The sequence below is a fragment of the Diabrotica undecimpunctata genome, chromosome 9 (assembly GCF_040954645.1).
Source record: "Diabrotica undecimpunctata isolate CICGRU chromosome 9, icDiaUnde3, whole genome shotgun sequence".
NCBI lineage: Eukaryota > Metazoa > Arthropoda > Insecta > Coleoptera > Chrysomelidae > Diabrotica > Diabrotica undecimpunctata.
The window spans coordinates 25,436,184-25,462,456 of record NC_092811.1 but is presented as its reverse complement, the minus strand read 5'-3'; the positions used below and the strand labels follow the sequence as shown (position 1 = coordinate 25,462,456).

Genomic DNA, 26,273 nt, shown 5'->3' with positions numbered 1-26,273 from the left:
TTCAAAGTTTCTTGAATATTTTTGCATCTGGTGCAGTAATAACATTTTTTTTAAGCTAATGTATTTTTTATTTGTCATCAATGTTTGTTGTGAAAGAAAAAAAAAACAGTTTTTTTATTGTTTTTATTGAAAAAGCAGAAAATAAACCAAATTGTTGAAACAGACATACGAAAGAAAAAATGAAAAATACAGAACGTGGTAAAACAGTGGAATTTCAATGACTAATATCGTGTATTGCCTCCCCTTGCTCTAATAACCTTTTGCAGACGACGGGGCATATTCTCAATTTTTCTCCGGATTACATGTTGTGGTATGTTATTCCACTCTCTCACTAACGGATTCTTAAGCTCCTGTGCGTTGTTAGGAGAAGGTGTATGGGTTTGAATACATTTTTTCAAATCGTCCCAGAGAAGTTTGATGGGATTCAGGTCCGGAGACCTAGCTGGCCAGGGTAACCTCTTAATTCTAACCTCGTCCAAGTATTGCATACTAATCCTGGCAACGTGCGGTCGCGCGTTGTCCTGCATAAAAACGGCGTCTTCTCCAAGCCCTGCCATGGTGGGCACAACATGTTCTTCCAGAATCTTCGTAATGTACCTTCGTGCAGTTAAGGACCCATTTTCGTTGAAGGGTAATTTTGTGCGGAAGTCAGAAGATACACCTCCCCAAGCCATGACCGAGTCTCCAGCAAATGGCATTCTTGGAGCAATGCAAGCTTGTGAAAATCGTTCACCGGTTCTCCTCCAAACTCTTACACGTCCATTGGATCCAGTTAGGCAGAAACAGGATTCATCTGAGAATAACACTTTGCTCCAATCATTAATTCCCCAATGTGCGTATTCTCGAGCAAAAGCTAGTCGTGCAACTCGATGCGACCGGTTAAGTGTCGGTCCTGTAGCCATTACCCGAGAAGATAGTCCAGAAGAACGAAGTCTTCTCCTGACTGTTGCAACGCTAACATTGCGATTTCGTACTTCCTGTGGGCAATTTCGATGCATAACCGCAGTTGAGGTCCGGTTTCGTAAAGCCTGAAACACAAGGAAACGGTCATCCGTGCCGTGGTCGTTCTTATTCGTCCGGAGCCAGGTCGTCTGGTTAGCAAACTCGTCTTCTGAAAGCGTTGAAGCACTCGTTGAACCGTAGAAAGGCTTACGCCAACAGTTCTTGCGACTTGCCGTTGAGTGTGACCGTCTTCCACAAACGCAACAATGCGTACCGTTTCAACAACAGTCAAGGCTTTTTGGCAAAAAATAAACACTAATAATGGCATTCATAAACACTAATGGCGGCAATAATAAACGTTTGTTTGTTGCGTTTGAACAGAAAGTCGAAGCACAAATGAGACATTTAAAACAAGCGGCAGTTACAGGTACCGTTCATTTTGGGAAGTGTACAGTTTTCCGCGCAATCGGCATTATTGGAATCCTTTGTTACAAAGGAAACCGCTAAGCTGACAACAATTCTCAGAAACATGCATTAGTTTGTATTTGTGTTATTATTATTTACGATAAAGCTCGTTAAAAATGAAATAACGGCGATTTTCAAGGTGACCCGGATTTTATGATCGCGAGTGTATGTTTTAGATCGTTTGTTGTGTGAAAATTTAAATCCAGCGTTTTTTAAGCATATTTAAAATGTCTCACAACTTAAAACTAAAATTTCATGCTATAGGTTTTTAAAGTTAGGCTCTAGTAATCGAAACTTCATAGTGGCTAGTCAATGAAAGAGATAGATTATATTGATCTCGTGAGAATCATAAAAAATGGCAAAAATCGCGCCACGTTTATTTATTTAACACCTGCATAAAATTTAAGTTTATTTGCGGCAAAATACAAAAACTGCATACGAAAGCTGAAATCTTTATCTTTAAAACGCATCTTGATTTTTTTCGATAGGTCACTTAAATCAAAAGATATCGAATTTTTACCGTCGAGCTTTTACAAATTTTATTGAAGATTGATTTCGCGTGCATAACTAACTGTGCGTGCGTGTGTAAAATCGACGGTCGCTTCAAGCATTGTTTCTAAGAGAACGGTTTATTCTACACAAAACATGCTTATAAATATTTTTGTTTAAAATTATCTCAGCTACACTTTTATTTGAAATATTTTTTTCTGCGGTGTACAGATTCTTGGTAAATCTATTTTTTGCATTTTTACCCTCCTGCGAAGGAGGTTTTAGAAGAAAGTCCGGGGGTAAAAGTGGTAAACTTTTTTACATCTTTTTTGGGGTCCCAAAAGTAATATTGTTGGCAAAATTCAGCTTGTTCGTATGATTTTTAGAGGTCCAGTGGCATTTTCGTCTCTGACGAATGGAGTACAGAAAAAATTACAATTTGAAAATGTAATGAAACGAAAATGAATGAATGAAATGAAAATCGACGTATTTTTGTGTTTTTTCAAACTCTATTAGGAAATAAATTATGAATTGTATGCCTTACTTTTGGGATACGCATCAAATAAGTTTTTAAAAACATTTTTTTTTTAAGATTGAGTTAAGAATGTGCTATATTAAGATTTCTTGTCCAATTTTCCGTATCGTCTATTTCTTGACCATCCTCGTAATATATATTTGCATATTTTGTAACTACAGGACAATGTCTTGTGTAACTGGTATTGTAATGGACATTAACTTTAAGATATCTTAATTTCAAGCTCAATGTTATCCGCGTAGTTTATTTATAGAATGGAAGTATCGGAAAAGCCATTAAATTCTAATTATAATCGGCTATTATTCCGAATTTTATAGCTTTTAGACTGAATACATCTCGTCTACTCTTTCGGAGCCGGTTTATATGGACATTCTCGCGTGGAAAACAATAAAAAACAAAAACAACGACTGCGTAGATAACACGTTTTCTTTGTTTTTGTTTAATGAACGACGCAAAGTTTAAAAATAGTCTGATTCACCGATCTAAATTGTAGTGTAAATCCATTACTGGTTCATTTTTAGCCAGTAAATTCCTTATTGTCATTTTATAGCCCTCTTTCGGTGGTATTACAATATTTAGCAAGTTAACAAGTTCATTAAAATGAGTCTCTAAAATTATCCTGCCATAATATTCCTCTTCTTTATTATTGCACGGGTTTTTTCTAGGTCCGTATCCAATATGTTGAGGTCAACCGTTCATCTTCTTCATCGCTACTTTAACAATTTGAGGGTATTAGTTTCTGTCTAGCGAAATATGTGCAAATTCCACGATAGTCTTGAATATTACGTAATTATGAATTTTGTTTTCTTCCAGTTCCTCTCTTACCGCCTATTTGACCCCTAAGTATGAGCTTTTGTATGAAATATCCTGAATCTCTCAACAAGTGAGTCAAATATGTTTTTTGTTTGTCTAGTAATATTCAAAATCTGTTTCTCTATACCTGCTCTTGTAAGTACTTCAACCTGACCTTCGGTTACCATGTTTCTGCATAATAATAACAGTATACTAGACAAAACATTTAATAGCCGTGTTTACGTATTTGAGATCTTTTTAATATCAGATTGATGTTCACTTATTCTAACATTTAATGGCTTTGATGTTTCACCTAAATAAAAATGTTCGCATTCATAAGGTATTGTATAAATACAATTCTTTGTTGCCGCAAGAAAATATCTTCAGAACAATATGCAGGACAATGTTCCAATTTCAACTCGGCGTCATCCAATACCTACAGCTTCATAATTTCAGATTTTTAACATCACTTTATACGCCATTACTTTTAATCAAAACTTGTCGCGCCCTGTATAGTGTACAGTAAAACCTCGATATAACGGACCTCTATTTAACGGACTTCGGATATAACGGACAAAAAATCCGGTCAAATATAAAACAAAATAAAAACGTACTGTTAATATTATACATGCTTAACCCGCCCCATACTACTGTATTTTACAAAGAATTTCAGCAAAATCTAGCGTAAGAGTCATTTCTAATAGTAATATGTATATATTTTTTTGCTGAAAAATAAATTTGTTAGAGAAACAAAAAATACACACATGAGATATAAATTTGCACATTTGTAGCCAAGAGACAGAAAGTGAGATTATCACATATCATTAGGGGATTCCCTGAAATAATAACACGTAGGTTTTTATGATTATATGGGTGTTACTAAACTAACACATTTAGTGTACGCCAGTAAGTTAAAATTTTCGCAATACTACCCTATCAAAAAGCAAACTGTTTTGGACATAAAAAAAAAACAAAAACAAAATAAATAAATTTGCATTCATGTGTGATGTAGGAGAGAACAGCAATCTCAGAAAACGAATGAAATTGGCTTGTCAAACTTCACTAGAAGAAGCAATCTTAAAATGGTACGGCCAACAACTTTCTAGAGGGGTCCCAGTCCGGGTAGTTGAATTGAAATCTGATGCAATTAAATTAGCAAATCATATGGACATACCATTCAGAGCAAGTGATGGATGGCTCTAGCGCTTTCGCAAAAAGCACGGAATCACGAATAAAAGAATTTACGGCAAAGCTTCAACTGCCCCAAAAGAAGAAATAGAACCTTTTAGTTAAATATTAATAGAACATTATAAGTAACGAAATGCTATTAGAATCTCAGATTTACAATATGTACTGACGAAACTGGTTTGTTATGGCGTACTTTGCCTGAAAGCACACAAGCCCCCAAATATGAAAAATCTAATTCTGGAAGAAAAATCAGCAAGAAGAGGATCTCGGCTTTGTGCGTACGCCGATGGATCGCATAGATTGACTCCTGTAATGGTTGGCAAATCTCGTAAACCTAGCAATTTTAGCTGTATGTTTTTGTCAAAACATACAACATTGCTTATTCAACAAATGGATCAGGGAATAATTTTGGCAACCAAACGAATATATCGCAGAAAGTTTTTAGAGGATGTAATAGTTGTATTGATCGATGGAAATAATGTAGAAAATACAAGAGGGCAGCGTACCTTGCAAATTACAATTTAAAGTCAACAATTTTTAATTTTGCTGCAGCATGGGAGAAGGTGAAACCATGAAACATGGTTGGAAGGATTTGTTTGATGGCCTAGATGCATACACAGATTTAGAAGGGTTGGAAGTTACTGATATCTGTAGGACAATACATAATAATGCCGGAGAACATATAGCTGAGGAAGGTATAACACCATGACTGAAAGTGAAATAGCAGATGAAGTTATGAACCTAAAAAATGAGGATAGAAGTGATGATACCGAAGAAGGTGACAAAACAAGACTACTAAAAATTAAGTTATCAGAGGTAAGATCGCATCTCGACGATCTATTAACAGTTATTGATTATTCATCAGATAAAGAACTTCAACTGTGTTCTACGAATTTTCGTAATTTTAGAGAGTTGATCATAAAAAAACAGCAAACATCGAAAGTGCAAACGAAACCTGGTTTCTTTTTCAAAACTGGATTACCGACAGCAAGCGCGTCGATATCAACAGCAACGTCACTTCACGACGAATGTCCGAAGTCAATTAAATAGAATTTTGTTTGTATTTTGAATTTTTTATATACATCTAAATACGTACATATTTAAAAAAAATGTTTATTCGATTTATTTTAAACATATTTTTATATAACGGACTTTCGCCTTTAACGGACACTCCGTCCCCCCAAGTAGTCCGTTATATCCAGGTTTCACTGTACTTAACTATATTCACACAATATCCATCTATTCTATAACGTGCGTCGGTCGAATTGTATTTTCAAAAAAACTAACTTTGTTCAATATCTACGGAAATGTTTGTAGCGTAAGTCTAAAAACTGGGTTGTTAATAAAAGCTTGTCTCTTAACCTTATCTTGTATTTTCACAGCTATAATAAAATTAAAAGCTTTTTGAAACACCCTGTTTAACACTGTATTAGAAGTAGCAACAAATCACTGAACACATTCACATGCTTTTTTCTAACAATATTAACACAATATTAACCACCGCACATTTAACTAATAATATAAATTATAAGTAATTTTAAGATTTGAAATGTATTGATGAAACTAACTTTTTGAAATATCAATATTAATATTTGTTTTTGAAATCTTTATTTTTTTATTTTAAAGTTTCTAAAATATTGTGTTTCTGTCCGTAAACTGTCCAATTTTTTTAACTGCAAAAAAAATTTCTACTGTTACATACTTCCAGGATAGGATCAAATTAAAACATTTTTAAAGATTTTTGTAATTCTGTATTTCCTTTGTTTTAATAGGGTTTGTGACTCTCAAGTTACAATGGGAAAAAAAGTTAATTTTTATGAGAGTCCACAAAGCAATTAGAATTAGGCGTAAAGCACAAATTTACATTACATTTTTCACATATTACTTTTGGCACCCATTTCCATTTTCTTTCATGGGAAAGCCTAAAGAAGAAGCAAGTAAGTGATGAACTGATAGAAGCAACAAGGAGTATATACATGAAAACAACAAATATAGTAAGAATGTTAAATCTACAGTCAGAAACCATTTGAAACAACTCAAGGAGTTAGACAAGAGGGAAGTCTCAGCCCAGTGCTATTCATAAATGTAATAGATGACTTAGTGAAAGAATGTAAGAAAACATTCAAGAAATACTGCATCGGTTGGAACAGAATGCAAATGATAAATGCTGAGATAGGTGTATATTTGCAGACGACATAGTATTAATTGCGGAAACTGCAGAAAAACTGAAATACAACTTGGAGAAATGGAACTTAGAAGCAAGCAAATACAACTTAAACGTATACAAAGAGAAGACTCAGATAATGAAAATATCAAGGAAACAAGTGACGGAAAATCAAATGGAAGTAATGATAGACCAACAAAAAATAATACAGACAAATAAATTCATACAAATACTTAGGAACAGTAATCAACAACAAAGGAGACATCGAGGACGATCTTAACAACAGAATGGAAAACAAAGGAAAACTATTCCAAGCACTAAATAGAGGATTCCTTAATAACAAAGAAATATCAACAAAGACCAAAATGACAATATACAAAACAATATATAGACCTACAGTGACATATGGAGCACAAAATTGGATATGAAACAAAAGACATCAGAGCAGAATTCAGGCAGCAGAGATGAAATACCTCAGAAGAACGATCGGAGTAAAAAGAACTGATAGAATCAGAAATGAAGAAATAAGAGAAAGACTCAAAATCAAACCGATACTCGACTCAATCAAGGAAAAAAAATTGGCATGGTTCGGACATCTAACCCGGATGGACAATAATAGACAAGTAAAAAGAGTGTGGGACGCCAAACCAATAGGGAAGAACAGAAGAGGAAGACCCATTAAAGAATGGAACAGTGACATACTGCAGAGTAAGGGTAAGACTTGGCAGGAAGCAACACATATGGCATCCAATAGGAAGGAATGGAGAAAGTTCGTTAAGAGCTAGGACACCTCAGAAGACTGTAAATTATTGTAATTTAATGAATTGTATTATAAACGGCCCAACACCGAAAGGTACAAATGGGTCTACTGATTAAGTAAAGTAAAGTACTTTTGGCACGCCTAGGCATCCCGGTTTCTTACAACGACCTCGCTGTTCTGAAAATTTAGGCCAATGGCCTATTTCGTCTTTCCATATGTTTTTCTCCGGTAGAGAAGCGATAGGTCATATTTTCCCTTTCTGCTCTATTGTTCTATTATAGACAGACTGAGCCTTTCCCTCTTCTTGAGCCTTTCTTTACCCTCTTGACAAAGACAAGCGGCAATAGATGCTTTGAAATCTAAAACACTTAGTTCATCGTTTTTTCTTATACCAAGTAACTGGGTGTCTCTTCTATCAAGTAACCAATCATTCACAACTGTTAAATCAGATATATGGAACACAATGCGGAGGTACCGCTTTTTAGAGAGAATCCTAGTTCTATATAAAGCCCTCAACAATGGACTCGTTCATACACGACGTTCATGACCACTCCGGTCATACATTTATTGTAAACCGTTACAATGTTAAGACATTCCACAATAATGGTTCCTTTCTTTGCTGTGTCCCATATTCCTTTCTTTTTCATATCTTTGTCGCCAGAAAAATAACATCCTTTCAATCTGTTAGGACGCACCGTACCTAAAGAAGGAATATCCAACTTGTCCAGTTCAATTTGCAATTGCATGCTTCTTGGAATTATTGTGGCCAATCTAAGAACCACAATTTCCACTGACTCCAACATTTGCATAATATTCTGGATGCTTTTCTTTACTAGTATACAGTTCAAAATTATATACAATTCCGTTGGTATCGTATAAGAGAAACGCTTTATAGCCTCACTTTTTTGGTTTGTTTTTTATATACATTTTAGACTATGTTTTCATTTGAGAGGAATAACTTGTTCATCCACTTATAGTTTTTCTGTCATTGGAATTTTCTGAAAATTTGCTATAACTGGTTCTAAGAGCGATTTGATTTTGCATAAATTTATCTCCGGTAATTATCTGACTATTGTCATTGAAGTAGATATTGTTTTTTATTTGTTCCCAGCGATTCCGACTCCCAGTCGAAAAAATCGATTGCAGGAAACATATTGGTTCTTGTTATAGAGGTCTACAGTACTCAAAACAACTGCCGTTTGGCTGGCGGAATCAGTGTCATAAACAGGATACTTTTTTTGCTTATTTTCCTGAACTAATAGGCTTTGTTGCCCTTTATTGTCTTTTTGTGTTTCGGCTTCTTATGTTTCCCCTGTATTTAATTCGACCAGATTTACTCTAATGTTTTACTTTAATAGATACCTTTCATTGTATAAATTTACTCAATTCTTTATAAACCACAGTATAAAAATACAAAACTTATAGATTTAACAATGAATATTTCTGCCTGGCATTCAAATGAGTGGTTGTTTTGCAACGCCATTTAAAAAACAACTATAGAAACATGTAAAGTAATATTGCTGCATGTTTGTTTTTATTGTTGTTTCTTTTTTCATGCAATATAATGCTTTATTGATACCAGATGTTACGAAACAAAATGTTTATTTTACTTTGTTCTATAAATGATCATATGAATTCATATTTATACCGGTTTGTTGTACAGAGAAGTTCTAAACAGTTACTGGTTGAAAAATCAACGGAGATAATGTACAGATTCCGGCAAATGTTTATCGTCAACATACAGGCGCTAAGGAAATGAGTTTGAAAGGCGAAATTTTATAGTAAAGATTTACTTTTTACAATCGGTTTCTTCTTCTTTTGGTGCCTATAATATTGGCGATCATTCTGGCTATAATTATTTTATTACCTGATGCTTTAAATAGATTGGTTGTTGTTGTGGAGAATCATTTCCTCAGGTTTTTTAACCATGATATTCTTTTTTTCCCAATTCCTCACTTTCCGAATAATTTGTCTTGAAGGATTATTTTCAGTAATCTGTATTTAGTGCCGTTTCTCATTATATGTCTAAGTTATTCTAACTTTTTCCTTTTAATCGTATATATCACTTCTTTTTCTTTCCCCATTCTTCGTAGTAGTCTCGTTGGTTATCACGTCCGTCCATGATATCAGGATTCTTCTGTATAGCCACATCTCGAAGGCTTCAAGTTTATTCTCCATCGCTTCAGTGAGTGTCCAGGATTCAACTCCGTAGTATAATATCGAGAAGAGATAACATCGTAGGAGCCTTACTTTTATCTCCAGATTAAGGTGGCTTTTAAAGAGTTTGGTCATGTTATTGAATGCACTCCTAGCCTTCTCTATTCTACATTTTACTTCTTGTGAGTGATCCCATTGTTCGTTTAATATTGTTCCAATATAGATAAACTGTTTTACTACACGATTCCATGTTCGCAATTTTGCAAGGCTTTGCTTAGTATTTCCCCTGAATATAGGTTGAATAATATAGGTGAAAGTATACATCCTTGTCTAACGCCTCGCAGAATCTGGATCGCTTCCGTCGGTTCATCTCCAAGATTTGTTCTTATTGTGGCTGATTGGTTCCAGTATAAATTTTGTATTATATGCCGGTCTTTATCATCTATTTGGGCTTTTGTTAGAACATCCATCATTTTTCGGTGTTAAACTGTGTTAAATGCTTTTTGGTAGTCCACAAAGCAGGTGTAGATATCGCAAGTCATATCTCTGCATCTTTGGAAAAATACCTGTAGACTAAACAGTGCATCTCTCGTACCTACGCCTTTCATGAATCCAAAAACTGTGTGTCTTGTATTCTCTCTTCGCAGAGCTTGTATATTCTGCGATGTATAATTTTAAAAAAAAGTTTTAGTGTATGGTTATAGCGTATTCCATCAGCTGCAGAATCTCTGTCGTCATCCATGACTTATTCTTACCTTCTTTATTCTTTATAACATTGTCTTTAATGTCGTCTATCATTTTATTAAGGGTTCTATCTTCTCTTCTGTGCTTTCCATTGTATTATCGATTTCTTTGAATTATCTATTTATTGTTTTACTGACTATTTCTTTTACTTCACTACATTTCAATTTTCTCATGTCTTACATTCTCTACATGTCTTCTCTTTTTTTACAATTTTTCCGTTTGTTTTCTTTAACTTGGTTCAATACACGCCTACTAAAGGATTGTGCTAACAATCGGTTTAGAACAATGATAGTAAACAATAAGTAAGATTTACTCACCCCAGAGGTGAAGTCAAGACATGTCATATATATATATATATATATATATATATATATATATATATATATATATATATATATATATATATATATATATATATATATATATATATATAATTGGGAAAGTAGAAGTAGGCCAAAACTCAGATGGAGGGATGGTGTAGCTGAGGATGGTAGAAAAATAAGCGCAGCAAACTGGCAACAGTTGGCAATAGATAGAACTGACTGTCGTAATAGACTTGAGAAGGTCGTGGCTCTTTTATCGGGCTGTAGCACCAATGGTGATGATAATATAATAAAATTAGTAGGTATCGGCATAGCTCGCAATAAAGGTCAAAAAATATAATAAAATATGTGTATACGATGGAAGGCAACCGGAATTTCTGGCAATAATGTTAGAAGACTCTGAGGATTCCAGAGCAACAACTAACAGATCCACGGCGAAAGCTAAGCTACCTGAAAAAGGCTAGTGTTACCTAAGCTCCTGTAGTGATATGAAGGATACACATATAATTTTAGTCTGCTTTCGTTTATAGTTAGGGAGCTGCTAGCATATATAAACTAGGACTGCTCAAGATCATAAAAAAATTGTAGAAAACTAACATATAAACCCTTAGCATTTATATAACAAATAAATAGATATAGGTACCATTAAACTCTGTGTATTATTTATCGTATGATCATACTTAATTAACCTCATTCTAATTAAACCTACAATCGACGATGTTTTTAATTCGTTTGTTTTTTTTTAGAGCTTTCACGGTACAGCTGCCCTCGAGCAACTGATCAGTTCGGAGGAAGAGGAAGAAGACTTGACCTTGTCAGCCGACGAAGGCTTTAGTCCGCCGACGCCCAGCCCCTGCGAGTTGAGCCCTGCTAGAGCTTCCTTGAGGCATACCCTATGGGAACGAATACGACATTAAAGTCCATGACCATGTTGTTTATGTTACGATTGCGATTTTTCGGTAAAAATGATATTCAGCGGGCAATATATGAACTTTTTGATACGTTTCGAAACCGAGAGCGTCAACCAGGTTTTTTGATCTTATACGTAAAAATAAACAAAAGATTGATCTATTCTACGTTGAAAATGCACTACCGCTATACTAACGTGATTTAAGATACGCGCGCTTGACTGAACCGGCGAGCTACGGAAGGCACCGCTGTTGCCCGAAGTTATAATATTAATAGAATAAAGTAAATTGGTTACTTTATTTCCTGATTTAATTGATAATAAGACAAATTTTATCTATAGTTCAAAATTAGTTACGAAAAATATCAAAAACTCTTATCTGTTGTAAAAACTGGTTTCACAAAACAAAATATACCATTTAGAAAGTTTATTTCACAAGGAAAACGTTTAGTAGTAACTCCTAGCTGAGTATTTTACATTTTTTGGTTTACTTCGTTGTGGTAGCGCTCACTAAGTCATCAGACAAAGCATTGATACACATTAACCGCGAGAATATTCCATCCCGAGTTTTCGGCGTGATATGTCCGAGTTTTCTTACGTTTTCGTAAAGTTCGCGCGAAATCATTTAAATAGGCAAATACATTAGATCATCGTGGTGCGTTCCGTTGCCGGTCGCTTCAGTAAAGTGCGCACGTACCTTTAATCTAAATTGCCTTCAATTTACTGATAACGAGGGCATTTTATTACATATTTAATACATTATTATATTGCAATTATTTCACAGTCAGCAGCGTGTGACAGGAATCGATTTTGAAGCATTTCAAGTTATAATTGAGTTTTTCTTGTAACTCTTGTGACTTGTTAAATTTACGTATGATTTATTCCCAAATAATTCAAAGGCTCGCTTGAAAGTTCACTGACGGCCAAACTTTTTTTTATCTATATGTAGTGCAATAAGCAGCGACTTCTTCCATTTACTTATATTGAGACTAGTGTGAGCAAATCCCTCACCTAATCAGAATTAGTTTCAGGATTATAAAGCTTAAGCTGCTGTAAGTCCATAACCTTTCATATTGTTTGTCATTTTTGATGTTCTAATCAAGAGTGATGTCCAGATAATTTTACACAATATGTTGAAGTACATAAAATACCGTTTGAGGTATTAGTCATTTTAGAAATTCTTGTTAGTTTGAAGGAATCAAATTCCTCAATACAAAGTGTTGAAAATTTTTTTTTATAAATCGCGAATATCATTTTTATCCATTGTTACCTTGTTCCAAAAGGTTAATTTAATGGATAAGTTTATGTAATTTATTTTTATGTGCATAGGTGATGTCTATTGTCAATTTGAAAACCATGTAATGGTAATTGTGGTTTTCCCTGTAAATACATTTCGTTTTCAAAGTTATCTTAGCATGCAGTATTTCAGGTATTTAAATTTACTCGTATGTGATTAAATAGTGGAAGCTTGAATATCAAATCAAATTTGTTGTTTAGGTAATTTAATCAAGTATACAATTTTAAAATTTAGTTTTGGATACTAACGAATTTGTAAAGACTAATAATATTGTGCAATAGTCTGAAAAACTGCTCGAGATAGTCTTTAAAATACCCTTAAAGTTCAATATAATCCTCGTTTTCTCATTAAACTCATAACCATCTTCCCTAAGGTCCGAAAAGTTACAAATTGTCGAGCTATAGTCAAAGAGTTATTCAACTTTCTGATCTACAGTGACGTAGAAAAAGAAAATAACCTTTTAATGTAATTTTATGATAGTTTTTTAAAAATTTATAGCAAGTGATATTAATCTGGATACAAAATGGTCAATGATCAGTAGTATGAAACAACGATAGTAGTTTCACGTGATAATGAAATTTGTTCCTTTTCTTCAACATCATAAGTAATTACATACAATTACATTACGGCGACAAATTATGAAAAAACATACATTAAGTCACATTAGTTAAGATCAGGTGAAATAAGTGGATGATTTAGCCCTCTATAAAACAGTACTTCTTGTTTTTACTTTTCTTGTAAGTTGAAGTGTTTTAATTGATGTAATCTTATAGAAATTTTTTGTTATATAGAAATTTTGAGGTGAAAACTTGAGGTGGTTTCCCTTTTGACCACTGCCTTCTAATCCCTAATTAATTATTTATTATTATTGTATCAGTGAAATTTTCTTCACTAACGTCACTTTCTGCCTCCGTTCCAATTAGTGTTTGTGTAATATTTCTGACAGGTTTATGCCAAACATGTCTTCATGATGGACGTGCAATAGGTTTACGACAAAGAATCGAAATAAACTTGGCAGATGTTGATTTTAGCCAGTCTGATGGTCCACTATTCTATAAATACTTAATTATACAAATTTGAAAGTATTCCTTAATATTTATCGTTAAAGTTGTTACTCTCTGAAATGTCTAATTTTTATGTAAAGCCTCTGAAACTACATAAACAGTTCGAGGACAGTACTCGTGACAGGTGATGGTTAACTATAAGACCATTTATGGTGTCATGCATATACGCAGCAATATGTAATCATATCTAACTAATCGTTTAGAAAACCAACTAAAGTCATATAATGGAATGAATTAAAACACATTTCAGTAATTTTTAATAGCGGTGGTCATCATGACGACCACTGTCCTATAAAGGATTAAGTCAGACCATAAAGTCACCTTTAATACATTGTTATATTATACTTCCACATGTGATTTCTGACTACAATACAAATTCCAAAGTATTCGTTAATATTTACTGTATTATTATATGTATGCACAATACCCGTTAGAGGTGGTTAACTATGAGAGCACTTGTAGTGCCATGCATATACGCGGCTACAAATGGTCGTACATAAAGTCATTAATCGTTTAGGAACTAACCTAACGCCATTTATTAGAATTAAAGCACATTCGAGTGATCTTTAATACCGACTGATCGTCATAGCAACCACTCACCCATAAAGGCTTACGTCAGTTAGAACTACCATAAATTTACTTTTTCTACTTCCACGTGCTCTTTCTGAATTTCATACAAATCCGGAAGTATTCTCTAATATTTACTATCAATGGTGTTAGTTTCTGTAATGCCTGATTTGTATGTCATATTATTTAAACTATATAAATACTAGTTGGAGGACAACATTCTTGCACACAATAGCCGTAACAGGTGGTGGTTAACTATGAGACCACTTGTAGTGCCGTTCATATACGCGGCATCAAGTGGTCTTATATAAGTTAATTACTCGTTTAGGAATCAACTAAAACCGTATACTCGAATTACACATTAAAATGCTCTTTAATAGCGGGTGGTCACCATAGCGACCAGTTAAAAGTCAATATGAACTACAAAAATTTATTTCAAATAGGGGTCAGCTGCTTATTGGATATCTATATATTTAAATGTACCGAAACATCCCTTTCAAATTTCTGGGCAGGATTTTTTCTTATCGTGTTATGAGATCCGCGGTCGAATTTTATCAGTAGAATTTAATTAATTAGTAAGATGGCAAGTAATTGATAAATATTCCTCAGCCAAAAATAAAAAAGAAGCAAATCGGTAATTATTTTTTGTTAGAACACCATGACCATTCTCTATCCTATTTAAATATCTTAGTTGCTAACGCTGTACTATAAACTGCTTTACTTTTAAAGTTATAAACTACGTGTAATATACCGTTTTCTGTGATAATATCCAACAATGCTTTACTTCTATGTAAAACTTTGTGCCAAATAATAATGTAGAAAGTTTTCTTTTGAAAAGTTTTTAAAAATTATTATAAATTTGATCTTATATTATTGTACAGTGTGAAAATAACACTAAAAAATTATATATAGTCTAGTATGCTTCAACTAAAATGATTTTGTAATCAAAAACTTGCTACTGATAGCAAAATGTTTTGGATTGAACCAACATAAGTAAGTGCGCACTCCAAAAACTGTCATAACATTCAAATAGTTTACATTTTTATTTAAATTCATGTAGTTTACATTAATATAGGAAATAAGCGATTCTTTGTAAAGACAATGATGCCAACTTTACACAGCTAGAAGGCATTTACTCAACAGCCTACACAAAACATCTCGATAAGTCGTGGTGCAGAAAAACTGCTACAGAGTAATACAATTGTGTTCCACATGTGCAATTTCAGATTTGTAGAGTAGGTAACATAAAACTTGTTTACATTTGTTAATATCACACTGTATATTCAATACTTGGGGTATACTCCAATATCGTAAGTTTTTTCATCATTTTAAATCCACTTGAAGTCCCTAAAATCAAATTATATTGAACTTTACAGGTTTAGCCACATATTTTAGGATAACATTGTAACTTTAACATGACAATTTGATTTTATCAACATTGTTTGCTGTGATATTTGTTCTATTTATGATTATTTAACTAATGATAGGGAATAAGAAGTTGTTCACAACGAAACGTATATGAAAGACAGTTTTAGATCGATGGTTTCGATAATAGTTGATATTTCATAAATCAGAAAGAAAGGAATTGATTGATCTTTTGTAGAATGTAGTAATTTGACTTTCAAGACCTATATTGTCATTTCTAATTCATATTTTTAATAGTAAACATACCACTAGGAACTTGTCAATTTTGTCTTTACTTAAAATAATGAAGATTCTATTATAATACCAAGATAACTGTACAAACAGTTGACACTTTGAAACAATTGCCACCTTTAATCTGAAACAATTAAACTATCTTAACCAAATTATGTTTCAAATATCTTGAAAAAACTAATGAAAGTATTTTTCTCCTTTTCTGCCCAAAAAAGATAAAAAAAGAGTATTTTTCTTCATATTGACACTAATTATACAATTATCTTACAATATGCAGACCTTTTTATGGGCGCATGTGCAGGTAGATTTGTGAAAAGTGTCATGTTTCACTCTATTGGAAACTAAAGGTCCTGATCGACCGGTGAGTAAAACTGCGGTTTTGTGGCTCGTCGGTAAAGCTCGCCAGTGTATCACTGCAATACCGCGGTTTTATATACCGACGAGCCTGGCTTGTGGCTCGTCAGTTTGTTTTATTTTTTACTTGGCTCGTCATTTAAAACCGCGCGTGTATCACTACTGGCGAGCAAAACCGGCAGTTTTCAGCGACCGTTGAAGTGAAAAAATCAGTTTTTAATCATGAATATGCGAACTCTCAGCCACGACTTTTTATTAGAATTTATATATTGTTTACGAGACTGTGTTTGTTTATGGAAATGTACATCGCCAGAATACAAGAACAAAACAACTCGACTTACCGCATATGTTAAACTTTTAAACACCCAACATCTAGGGCGTCTCCGCTTTTTTTTTGTAATTTCGTAATATGCTATAGCGAAGTAACATAAAACTTCACTTTCAGTTGAACACGACATGTTAGCTGTGGACGGTGGACAATGACTGTTTTGCTCGCTAGTCGATCAGCACCAACGAGCCGCGAGTAAAACCGTCGTTCTTAAAACCGCGGTATTATGGCTCGCACGTCGATCACCCACTTAAGATTGGTAAAAGTTAGCGGGGAGTCAATTTCGTAAAAGAAATCTCGGGTGTTTGATCACTAAACAAAATATTCTTTACGTGTACAATGTTGCCAAATGTACAATCATTTTTTGCTGAGGAAATATATTGAATTTAAATTTTAAGTATATAGTATAGTCTAACAAGCTATCTAAGAGAGGCATGAATGTTCCGCTCAGAGGATGTTATTGTTCCGAGGTGTGAAATGCCATAAACAAAGGATCTACCGGTTTCATGAAATGATCTTCTTCTTCTTCTACGGTACTACAGCCCAAATTGAGCCTTGGCCTCCTTTATTTTTGCCTCCACCATTGCTTGTCTGTGGTTGATCTTTTCCATAAACGGACTCCTAAAAGGGCTTGTGCGTCGCTGTTTACTGTGTCTTCCCAGCGCTTTATTGGCTTTCCAACCGGTCTCTTTCCCTCCATTTCCCTGTATTCCCTTCTAGCATTCAGTGTTCTTTTTGGTAGCCTATCCTCTCCCATTCTTATCACATGTCCGGCCCATTGCAATCTTTGTATTCTAATGAAGTCTGACAGTGGTGCTTCCTTGTAAAGTTGATAAAGTTCGTGGTTGTATCGACTTCTGAAGAGTCCGTTTCCCTCACAGGTCCTAGTACTCTGCTGAGTACTATCCTTTCGAATGTGTCGAGTTTGCTTTTGGATATTTCTTTCAGGGCCCATGCTTCACTGCCATAGCATGCTATTGGTCGAATTAAGGTTTTATAGATTCTCATCTTTGTATTTCGGGGGACATCTCTAGACCGAAATATATGGGAGAGGGCAAAATAAGCTCTGTTTGTTTCTGATCTGTCGGCATATATTTCTACTCCCAGATATGTAAACTTTCCAACCGTTTCAATGTCATCTTCATGAATAATGTTTTGTGGGACTATATTTCTTCTCGTCTGTATCATTATTTTTGTTTTTTCTGTGTTAATTTCCAGACCTAGCCTTTTTGTTTGCATTTTTAACTCCGCGTATGTTTCCTGTGCTTCTGTTAATGTTCTACTCAAATATTAATATCATCGGTATAGGCGGCCAGTTGAACCGGTTGGTCAGTAGGTTTCCTCGTCCAGTTTTCATTTGCCTAACCGCATACTTCAGTGCCAGGTTAAACAAAGTTGGGGCCAGCCCATCTCCCTGCTTTAGTCCCTGCGAAATTTGGAAAAAGTCTGTCCGGTGGTTTTGTATTCGTACACATGCCTGAGTTTCATCCATTGTGGCTTTAATGAGTCTAATTAGCTTGTGTTGCATTGCCAATTCAGTCAATATATTGTAGAGTTTGTTCCTTTTTACTGAGTCGTATGCCTGAAGTCTACAAACACGTTTTGAACATCAATGTCATGTTCCCATGACTTAATCAAGATCTGTTTAACTGTAAATATTTGATCCAGTGTCGATCTTCCCCGTCGGGTGCCCGTTTGATACTCTCCAATAATATTTTCTGCTAGTGGTTGGAGCCGCTAGTTTATAATATACGTGAGGACTTTATATGCTATAAATAGTAGAGAAATTCCACGGTAGTTTTTGCATTGGAATTTGTCTCCTTTTTTATAGATCTCGCATACTATACTTTTCTTCCAGTCGTCGGGTATTTTCTCTTCTTGCCATATGTCTTTGATGAGCGCGTGGATGTGACTTGCTAGATAGTCGCCACCTACCTTATACAATTCTGCTGGTATTTCGTCAATTCCCGGGGCTTTATTGTTTTTCTGGGCCTTAATAGCTTCGAGAATGGTTGCAACTTGTACTCCATTCTCTACTTCATTCTCTTCTACGCAATTCGTACCTTGTTCGATCCCTTGTTTTTCATGGGGCATTTAGATAACTTAGGCTATACATATGAGTTACTACTTATCGGCATCTCTTGTTTCCACGGGCACCAGAAAGCATTTAGTATTTTCGTAAGACTCGGTATTGACTATTTAATAACAAAATAAAACGTAATGTAGCCTAACACCTAATCCAATCAAAACTAAAATTTATATAACAAGTTCATAGCCAATGAAAAATACAAACTCATATTCATTATTCCCTTATAACTGTACTCGAGATTGGTATTTTTGCAGGAAACAATTTTTGAAACTGTGGCAACGTTGGTTAAAAAATCTAGGCAGCACGCATTCATACGTCGTTGACAGTTGACAGCAGTGATGCAAAATGCAGTTTATAAATTGATTGAGTGTTTTTTGGCACTTTTTTATATTGTTTATCTCAAGACTTTTATAAATATAAGCATAATTCTTTTGGTGTTTGGTGGTCTGTTTGTTATTAAAACTATGTGGTCTTGGAAGTCAAATAAACTGAAGTTTGATGTTAATGTATTGAGCAGCATAAATATAAATACATTACAGCTTATTCTTCAAAAACAGCAGCCAAATATATTTAATTCTTAACGAAATAAAGTAATTTGTAATATATTAAGTAATTAATTTAAAGATTAATATTTGTATTTTTGGATTGTAACAGTTAGATTTTAGGTTTTAGTCGTAATGCATTACCTATGCACATTTATATTAGTATTATTTAATATTTTACCCTCTATTATGCATATCATCACATTATTTATACCACCAAGTTTATAAATGATTTCTAAAAGATATATTTTTCTCAGAATTTCAATTTTTTAATATATGGTGATTAGGTTTTGCTAATGTCAAATTAGGGTTTGTATTTTCCTGGATAGAGAATGAATTGTGAAGTATTATGTGACATGTTTAACATAAATATGACAAATAAACAGTTCATTTTCGTTTCACGCATTAGATCGGAAGAATTTTTTGAGAAAAAAACGTTACTTGTACAATTTTTTCCGATATGTAAGCGTAAACGTTAATAATATTTTAATTTGCTCTACTTCTGTCTCCACATAATTATTTCCACAAAACAGGTTCCAAATACTTCTTCTGCGTACTTTTATATCCCAGAGCTTGTAAATCAATATAAAGAAAGGCAGAAAGGAGATAAAATTCTACTTCAAAAACACTAAATATATTTCTTTTTATTATTTTAATTTTTTCTGATACGTATACGTAGACCTTTTTTTCTTAAGGTACTAGCTTTCTATTTTGGCCTAATTTGTCATCTCACTAATTTTTTAGAAATATTGATACTATTAATCTTTATTTTCTTTCTGTTTTTCCATTTCAATAATGCGGTAATTTTTTTCATATTTTCCTTATTTTTTTTTTAATAACGAAGAGGAAAAACTTAAAAAATATCATCTGACTTGTGGCGGAAAACACATTCTACTACTTAACCACGCCCTCTCCATTCCCTCATTGGTCGTGTATCACATCTGATCTACTATATCATTTTCCTACGTTTTTAAATCCAACTAGGCTACTAGGCCCTTCAGTCTCTCACTCTCCTGTCATTTAACTCTCGCACCAAAATAGAGTGCTCCACATATTCTGTTTTGTCATTTACTTACATACCTTTTGGTGTTAGCTATACATTTAAAAACTGCATTTTCAATTTTTTTTGTTTTGTTCAAATAAATCTATCACTTAGATTTTTGTAAATGTTAAGATTAAATCAAGGAATAGTGCCAAAAATATACTTTTTATTATTAAGTTTCATTATTCTATGTACTTAGTTCAACTCTATGAGGTTATTCGTTTAATATTCGAAGAGGAAAGGTTACTCGGTAGTAGATAAAGTTTCTGGATGAAAATAACTTATGTGAAGCAGTATATAGAAGGAAAATTCCTCCTATATACTAGTTGCTAGGGGCTTCCACGCATTTATCCCTTTAGAATGTTTACTTCGATCCAAGAAAAATAGTTTTTCACTTGTTTGATTACAAACATAGTTTTTCTAAAGAACTTTTTTGATCGCTGGAACATTTTCTCCTATATATTAGTCGCTAGAGGGCTTTTACACATTTGTCGCCTTCGTTCGCAGGAGTAGTAGCAGAAGCCATCATTCTATCTACATACTATTTTAGTGAATTATCTAATTTGTATTCTAGTTTTGTTGGTAGGTAAAGATAACCGAATAAGCCATAAATTTTTGATATCTCTTATAGTTTCGAGTGTACTCATATCCGAAACATATAGAGCGATCATACAAAATCAAATCGATTTTTCCCTTGTTTGATGTCAGGTATGGTTTTGCTAAAAGAACTCTCTTAATGCTTCGATTCGACTTCTCTATTTAAGACATAAATTATCTCTTCTTGGTATTGATACTTATAAATACTTGATATGCCAAAGTAAATATATTTTAGATTCCAAAAACCTGGAATATATACTTGAGTACAAGCATAATCCGGAAGATACAAACTTTAGTGAAATTACATTACTGAATATTTCTAATTTCTAAAAAGTAGCACACATACCGTTTTATTACCGAACTATGTTAGAAATATGTGTGGTATTTTTGGTAAATGTTAAACTTAGGTGTACATGATAAAGGAAAATTGTGATTTTATAATCTGAGATTACTAAGTGTGCTGATAGTTTTTAATTGTCCATTAATTCATTAGGTTTTGCTATATATTCTAAAAGCTTGTTATTTAAACTGCAATTATGAAATATATTAGATAATATATGTAAACGATAAGCATTTTTTAAAAATACATAGTATGTTTGTACTTTATCTTAAGAACGTTTTTGTTAGCGACCTGATAAACTTTATGTGCTGCTCATGTTTAATATTTTTGCTTTATAAATACATTCATTTCCATTTATTTTCTGTGTTTTTAGTTATTTTCCTTTAAACTCTATCAAAATGTTGTCTTTTCTGACTGTGCAATAATATAATATATCGTCGGTATACTGCGAAAACCAGGTAAATGTCGGAATACCGAAATCGAGAAAAAACGTTTTTAAAGTTTAGTTTTTTATTGTGAATTAAGCAGTCAGCCTGTTTTTGATATTAGGTATTCTAGTGAAAGATGCATATATCTGAAATGATATTCTATCATTAGTTTGGCACCTATCTGACTAATCCTAAATTTAAGTTGGAAATGCTATCATTTACCTGGTTTTAGCTGTAAATCTAAATAAATCAATTACTCTTCAAATAACATATTTAACACAAATATAATAAACCAAGTATAATATTTTCCAGTTTTGTGATCGAGATATGAGGCTTTTACTAGGTAATAGCAATGTTTTAAGGTATTAGTCGATATTTATGACATTTAACTGGTTTTCCCTGAAATTTTTGTTAACATCTATGTGTAGATATAGTTATTATTTATATGAATGATAGGCAGTTTTATAGAAAAAATCAAATTTATTTCGAATATAATAATAATATTATTATTATGAGGCTTCCTCGTCCGATTCGTCACTGAAAGCAGGCTCTGGCAAGATGTCTGTTACATCATTTCCCGTTTTCAAATTACGATATCACCCGTGATATTCCTCTGGTATCACTCCCTTATCCCATAGCTCTACCAAATCTCTCTTTTTTGCTATGCTAATTGGCAAATGTGCATCATAAAGTCGTTTAAGTTCTTCAAGATTGCTTGTATTAGTTGATAACTTGGCGTGCTTTTTTCTTTTTGACTGCCGTGCAGTATCAGTAAGGAAATAATTGAAGATTGTTGACATGTCATAATTAAAATAGATTCTGTTTGTCCCTCCTTTCACGCATCTCATTATTTTTATCTTCAACCACATTATTTTTTTGCTGTTTTGGTCTTTTGTCCGGTTTTTAATTAAAGTGTGTGACAAATTTTTTAAATCATAAAAGTCGTAGTATTTAACTTCTTTACATTTGTATGGTTCTATACATACTTTTTTATCAACAACCTTGATCTTTTTAGTTCCTCTTGCATTTTTAAAAACAGACAAGTAATCTGGCATCGCATAGATAGATCTGTGTTTTTTAGCGGTTTCGATATTACTCTGCATAGAGTCAACTTCCATATAGGAATGTCCAGACTCCAGGTCCATGTTTTGAACGTCCCATAATAGTAAGGCTGCAATATGCTGATTACGATTCTGTCTTCTGCAGGTATCAGAAAATAAACTTATTTCACTTACATATTCTGGAACACATTTTGATAAGTAGTGGAGTATAATGCTTCCTATTTCAGAACTTCCTTGTCTACCGTTAATTTCTGACCAGTCAAAACAGTAAGCTGCATTTGGTAATGCGGCTTCATATACACACAAATTGTAGACACATAATTTTCGAGAATAATATAGTTTTCCAGTCAACCCACTTGGAATCTGTAGTACGGCCTGTAGATATAAAGTAATTGAAACAAAATACCGTTGTTCATTAGATCTTTTCTTATCATTTTGTTTTTTAAGATTACATACTTCTTTTCTTCTCTGATGTTCTCTGTAACTGTCTTCTTAATCCGATTTGTCAGTTGGATTAGTCCTATCATATTTATTACAAACTAAACATTGATTGTTTTTTAGCAACAAAAAAGCTTAAATTATAGTCGTTCGAAAATATTATTTGATATGTAATTTCGCTAACACCTTCCAGTTTCTTCTGCTCACAGTCATTTATAAAAAGTTGGTACATTTTTCTTATATTTAAATTTTTGTCCAAATATCTACGCTTTGAACTTTGGCGAATATAATGTGGGCCCATGGTTGGAAAAGACTCAATATGAGCCTTCACGATTTTTCGGGTTTTACTGCTTGTTTTATTTGGCAGTGTATGCTTGCCTCTTTTATCCTTATCTGCATAACAGCCTAGAATATCAGTTTTTCTTACAACACCCTGTATTAACGACGCTGATATACAAAGTGTCTTACAAAAAAAATTCTCACATACCTGTATGTCTTGACCATTCAAAGAAAAGTAACACTTTTTGGAAAATGCACGTGGTTTTTTAAACTTCAACGAACTGCAACGACTCTCTTTGGTGGCTCCGTTTTAATACGTGCAATAAGAAAATGTTTCAGGCCTACATATTCTAACTTTCAATAATCACGACATAGTCTTTGTCTGTAATCTTCGCTGAAATAACTGGCACATTTGTAAAAGCACTCTGAACAATTAACTGGTTTTGGCAATTTTGCTGGTCTATGGTCTTTTTTTTTATCTCATAAGGCAAACCCTCAGCACGCCTCCTTTTTGCGACCTTTATTACCCAATCTTTGGGGTTAACTTTTCTCCAACGTTTTAGTGGACGTACGTCTTTCCATACTTTGTCAAGAAGTAGATTTAACATCCAACTAGCAATTTCAGTTGACACTAAATTGTTCGTGGGTGCACCTATTTCAGTATCTTTTTTCTCATCATTTAGGCTATCAAAGACAGCTGTGTGTAAATCATATAGACTTCCTAGAGAGAGCGATCCCTCTTCACTTGGCTGATATGTGGGGTCTACATCTGAAAAGTCACTATCAAAAATGGATTCCATCATTGAAACTATATTGTTCTCACAATCATCAAGAATTGAACTGCTGTCTTCAGTTAGTCTATCTGTGTATGTGTTATAAAGATCATTTATGGGTTTAGCTTAGTAACCGTTTCTAAATTTTAACTCAACCCGTTTTCAGGTAGAATGAAGTAAGTGTACTTAAAGGTTTTTACTAGTCGATATGAAAGAGAAATTTTAATAAATCATACACGTAAAATGTATTAATGACACTTATCACCTTTTTACTGAATATGGTTTGCAGTAGTAGAAATATATTGTTGTCCGGCATAATAGTATATGTGGGCTTACTTTGTTTTACATGCAACAGAACTTTAATTTTATGGAAGTAAGTAGCGATATATTGTTTTATTTGAAAATGAAAAGTTGATTAGGTGTAACTTATTTGTTTATTACACAAATTATCTGCTGAATGGTAAGTCGTATCATTTATTGGGTTTTACCTGTATGTAGAGCGGAAAAAGCTGAGAATTTTGGTATACTTAACTCAATATTTTAAAATTTGTCATTTATCTGGTTTTCGCAGTATACCGACGATATAGTATTTTTCCTGTTAATAGAATTTATGATTTCATAAAGGCTTTATAGATAAAGACCGGAAACAATATCGATAAATTTCGTGTTTTGAGAGATTTATAGCGTCAGCATCCTGAGTGTATAGCTGAATATGGCCGCTGGGGCCGGTAGGAAAGATTGATCGTATATCTTTGTGGTATATACTATAGAAGTATATGTTAACATGTATATATTAACGTGTATATGTATGTCTATGGTATATACCACAAAGAGTTATCTACTCTCGTATCACTGTCATACTCTGTCAGTGAATGACACCTGTGTTGAATCAACACGTTAACAAATTATTATTCATGACGAATGTGTTGGCGTTGACAGCATGTCAGGCAACATGTCATGCATTAGGTCTTCTCCAAAACTATGTAAAAGGTGCTAAACAAATAAGAAATAAACAGATTGCTGTGATTAATCAGTGCGTCGACGACAACATCGCAACGAAATTTTCGCGAGACTAACGACCACGGCAATTAACGAGAACCAACACATTGTTGCGATGATATATCGCAGCGACAACGTTAGTACTGCGTTATATTTTGTTAACGCAGCTGGCTGCGTTTTCTCTCGTTTATCGTTGCGAATTTTGAATGGTTCCAACAGAGAAATTAATAGAATTGGTAAAAAAAATCCAATGCTTAATGATTTGTCACACGAGGATTATAAAAACATCAGAAAGAAGGATAAAGTATGGGATGAAATTGGCCAAGAGATAAAAGAATCCCGTAAGTATTTTAATTTAAGAGTTTTTATTCACTTTAATTATTTTATTAATTTTATATTATATTAATTTTATATGTTCATTTAAATTATTAATATTTAGAGTTTTTATTTACATTTCAAATTTCAAAGTTATAATTATTTATCATCCGGCTCGAAGGACCACATGTTTTGTATAAATCTTAGAGGTCGCTGGAAAACCCTTTGACAAAGGTGACTAGATCAGCCAGCAATATGGCTGCCAAGAGTTCCAATCTTGTCGATTTAGAGCGAGCATGAAAATTGGACGAGACTCGTTGACAAAGGTGACTAGATCAGTCGGCAGTATAGCTGCCAAGACCTCCGATCTTGCGATAGATGTTCTTGTATAAAAATAACACCAGAAATGTAACACATACAAGTACAAGGTCAGATGTATCTGTTCAGATGTTTTATCATCCCAGGATACATTGAAGTACCACTACGGTTGTAGAAGACGTTTGACTGGCAAAAAGACATGGAAAAAGAATAAAAACAAGAGGATAGCAACAAAAATACGACTGATTTACAAACGAATAGCCCGCTTTGTACAAGATTTGTCAAAGTGACGAGAAGAATAAGAAAAAAAGTCAGTCGTA

The 26,273-nt window shown here is 33.6% G+C and overlaps 1 protein-coding gene across 2 annotated transcripts in view; it reads left to right on the top strand.

Moving 5' to 3' along the window:
• LOC140449698 (uncharacterized) overlaps positions 1 to 21,699 on the top strand; it is a 174,920-nt gene extending 153,221 nt beyond the window's left edge. The window contains exon 3 of one of the 2 annotated variants that reach the window (XM_072542995.1): positions 11,306 to 21,699. In XM_072542995.1, the coding sequence (XP_072399096.1) occupies positions 11,306 to 11,476 (171 nt within the window). In that variant the 3' untranslated portion in view covers positions 11,477 to 21,699. The remainder of the gene's footprint in view (positions 1 to 11,305) is intronic. The other variant, XM_072542996.1, reaches the window with a different exon arrangement.
• The last annotated feature ends 4,574 nt before the right edge of the window (positions 21,700 to 26,273 follow it).